General features: G+C 28.4%; 1 protein-coding gene across 1 annotated transcript; it reads right to left on the bottom strand.

The window, feature by feature from the left end:
* Nucleotides 1-437: 437 nt before the first annotated feature.
* On the bottom strand, nucleotides 438-4,009 carry LOC107446448 (uncharacterized). The gene has a single exon (XM_016061117.4). The coding sequence runs from the start codon at nucleotides 2,257-2,259 to the stop codon at nucleotides 1,216-1,218; it is 1,044 nt and encodes a 347-aa protein (XP_015916603.1). The 5' UTR covers nucleotides 2,260-4,009; the 3' UTR covers nucleotides 438-1,215.
* Between the last annotated feature and the right edge of the window lie 289 nt (nucleotides 4,010-4,298).

The following is a 4,298-nucleotide window of genomic DNA, read 5'->3' as shown; positions in this document are numbered from 1 at the left end:
CAAACTGTTGTCACAGGTTACTACATACATTGAAAAAGAAGTTCACCACTAGATGCCACAATTATCTAAACTGGTTCAAAATGCAACGCTCACCCGAGTACAAAAGTTAGGTTATTCAACCCAATAAATTTAACTTTTCATACGTCGCATCATGTACAATAGCAAATCACACCATAATAAACATAACGGTGAACAACCATATTGCTATATTGTGAGAATATCTTATTACACAAAAAGAAGAAGAAAAATTACATTATCCAGCCTTATAAATTTAACTTTTCACAGTGCTGAGTTATCTCAATTGACAAAAAGTACAATATCATCTCACATCGAAGAAAAGTTAGGTTATTAGGTTAGGAATACTACTTTCTATTGTATAATGTACAATAGTAAATCACACCATAATAAACACGACTATGAGCAACCAGAAAGCTATCTACTTTGTAAAAATATTTTATTACACACACAACAAAAAATAGATTATTAAACATTAGGAACATAATTGTCAAAAAATGATTGCCTTACTTGTAACAATAAATCACCTCACATGAACATCATTATAATAGCTTAAAAAATAAAATGAAATAAATCTTAAAGAATGTCTTTTACATATTTCATTGAAAAACTTGCAAATGCAATTTATTTTAATTGTCTTTAAACAAAAAATAGAAATATATTTGTACAAGATATGGAAATTGTACTAAAAATAAAAATTTTTAAAAAATATCTTTGACAAATTTTTTAAACTTAATTTCTTTGTCCATTATGTTATACTACACAGTATAAGTATAAAATTAAATAAAGTGCATTTTATTTTAACCGTTTATAGAAAAATAGAAATATTTATAACAAGATATTGAAAATGTGATGAACCATTATAAGAAAAGAACTACAAATTAATATCACACACTTATACATAAAGACCTCATGACATATATATATTTTTTTTTAATGAACTGAGCAGTTATTTCAAAATGACAAATTAAAATCATTTGCATATTTCCTTATTAAATTTAATTATTTATTAAATAGTTTTTGGAATTAAAAAAAACTTAGAAGAACAAAAAATTGATTTTATGAAGCAATCTACACTACTTTATATCATGTTTCATAAACCAACTAAGAATAAGGCTTCTCCCGAGTATGAACACGACCGTGTCTAGTGAGATGACTTTTTCGTGAAAAACCCTTATTACATATACTACAAGAATAAGGCTAGTCAACAGTATGAACATGACAGTGTTTTTTCAGACTACTTTTTAATGAAAAACTTTTATTACATAAACTGCAAGAATAAGGCTTCTCACCAGTATGAACAAGGCTGTGTTGTATTAGATTATCTTTTCGTGAAAAACTCTTATTACATATACTACAAGAATAAGGCTTATCACCAGTATGAACAAGGCTGTGTTGTATTAGATTACTTTTTTGTGAAAAACTCTTATTACATATACTACAAGAATAAGGCTTATCACCACTATGAACATGATTGTGTTCTTTCAGATGACTTTTTTGTGAAAAACTCTTTTTACATATATTGCAAGAATAAGGTTTCTCCCCAGTATGAATACGACTGTGTATAGTCATATTACTTTTTACTGAAAAACCCTTATTACATATACTACAAGAATAAGGCTTCTCATCAGTATGAACATGACTGTGGCTGGTCAGCTTACTTTTCAGTGAATATTTCTTATTACATATACTACAAGAATAAGGCTTCTCACCTGTATGAACACGGCTGTGACGGGTCAGATTTCTTTTTATTGAAAACTTTTTACGACATATACTACAAGAATAAGGTTTCTCCCCAGTATGAACATGACTGTGTTCATTCAGACTCATTCTGTTTTGAAAACTCTTATTACATATAATACAAGAATAAGGCTTCTCACCCGTATGAACACGACAGTGTGTTCTCAAACTACTTTTTACTGAAAAACGCTTATTACATATACTACAAGAAAAAGGTTTCTCACCAGTATGAATATGACTGTGTTCAGTCAAACTACATCTTTCTGAGAAACTCTTATTACATATACTACAAGAAAAAGGCTTCTCAGCAGTATGAACACGACTATGTCTTTCCAGATTACCTTTTTGTGAAAAACTCTTATTACATATACTACAAGAAAAAGGCCTCTTACCAGTATGAACACGACTGTGTGTAGTGAGATGACTTTTGTGTAAAAAACTTTTATTACATATACTACAAGAATAAAGTTCCTCAACAGTATGAGCACGATTGAGTTTAGCCATTTTTCTGACTTTTTTGTGAAAAACCCTTATTACATATAGTACAAGAATAAGGTTTTCTCCTAGTATGAACACAACTGTATTAATTCCTAATCATTCATTGAGAATATCTTATCACATATACTACAAGAAAAAGGCTTCTCACCAGTATGAATTTTATAGTGTTTAGACGGGCTTTTCCTGAAAAAATCTTGTTACAAAAACAAGAATAAGGTTTACTCACAGGATGATACTTATTCTGAATTAAATTAGGCCTTTAATAACATGTGATACGAAAAAGAGCATGCTCTATCAAGTCACTTACTTTGACTATATTTTTAATTAAGTAAAATATAATACAGAGGAAATATGATTTATAAATAGGTGCATCTATGAAAGCATTAATTTTAATTATATTGAGTAATTACTGAATAATTTTTTTTTCGCAACCAACTTTAATATTTCTCTTTTGTTGAACATACCAAGATACAAAACTAAATTAAATTATTTTACTTTATGATATTAACTATTATGAACATGAAATTATCAAATTTGATTTCATTAGCATTTTATACACAAAGACACTGCAGAAATATTGTTCATTATAAACCAAGAAAAGCAAAAAAAAAATTTTTTCACTTTGACCGACTTGAAAGGTTTGAAATTATCTATAAAGATGAATATAAAAAACTTTCATTTCAAATTCCTATATCAATGTTCTATCATACACAAGAAAAGCAAGCTCTTATTTATTAACATAAATACGAAAAAGTCAACAAAGTTTAATTCTATTTACGAGTATTAAATTGCACAAACTGAATACAGAAAATATTTTCTTAGTCTGAACATGAAAATCACAATTTAAATTTCTTGTGTATAAATATTAAATCATATATGTTTTATGAAAGTGACACACAGCTTAATTATCTGAAACTGTAATCAGTGATCTGAAATTTTAATCTATTTATAACTGTTTAATAATGCACTGCATGAAAAGTTCGTTTAAAGTGTTACTTAAATTATTCTTTTTTCCTTGATTAATTTATCACAATGAGTGCTTAAATAAATTATTTCCATCTTATGAACACATAACAATGAAATTTAACTACTTTTTTTAGTATAATTGTTAGAATAGAAGTGAAATGTTTTATAATAACGAAGAATAATTATAAACTACAATTGGAAACTCATCAACACAAACATTAAATTTCCATGTAAGAAAATAATTTTCTGTTAGAACATCATTGCAACTATGACACACATTGCACAGAGACTATTCGCTGTTATTGTTGCTACATTGAATGAGATTGTCTTTAATAATAATTTTTCCTTTGCTCATGGACAATTTTCACACACTGAATGAATAGTTTATTGTTTATATAAATCGTACAGAAAACACAATATTTTTAAAAAAAATATTTATGCACGCACAATATGAATCTTATTAACTGTCAGCAAAAAGATATTTTATCATTCACATCAATTTTTTTTCTGTATAAAGAAGATATTCTATGAAATAGATCTGCATGGAAATAACCTTTTTAAAACGCTTTCTACTAATTCACTTTACATGTACGAGATTATGAATACGCAGACTTATAAATTTGATCCAAGAAGTTGCAAATCAAAAACAATTTTTTTAAAACTTTTCTTCACACAAATATGGTTAATTAATGTCTTCTTCGGTCTAAGTAAGACATTATGTTTCAGTACAGTTACCCCGGTAAAGAATTTTACCAGAAAGAAGTAAACATTAGCGATGAGAATTGTTTACGTTATCGGTTGCCTACTTCTACTCACCTGATCTCAACGATCTCGGTTGTTGTTGTTGTAGTTGTTGCTGTTGTAGTTCAGTACGTCGCACTAGAGCTGCACAATGGGCTATTGGCGACTCAACGATCTTGGAACAGTGATATTGGTGATTGAACGTTCGTTGCGATCGCGAATCGACTAGCGCACACACGAGAAAGTTTGCTAGGAATTTTATGTTTAGTTCTGAATACGATTGAATATTTACAAAGAATTGGGCTACCGGAAGCGTCTTAAATAAACAATCGGCAACC

The sequence above is a fragment of the Parasteatoda tepidariorum genome, chromosome 2 (assembly GCF_982258835.1).
Source record: "Parasteatoda tepidariorum strain Cologne lab strain chromosome 2, Ptep-v5.0, whole genome shotgun sequence".
Classification (NCBI taxonomy): domain Eukaryota; kingdom Metazoa; phylum Arthropoda; class Arachnida; order Araneae; family Theridiidae; genus Parasteatoda; species Parasteatoda tepidariorum.
This window is presented reverse-complemented; position numbering and strand designations above follow the sequence as displayed.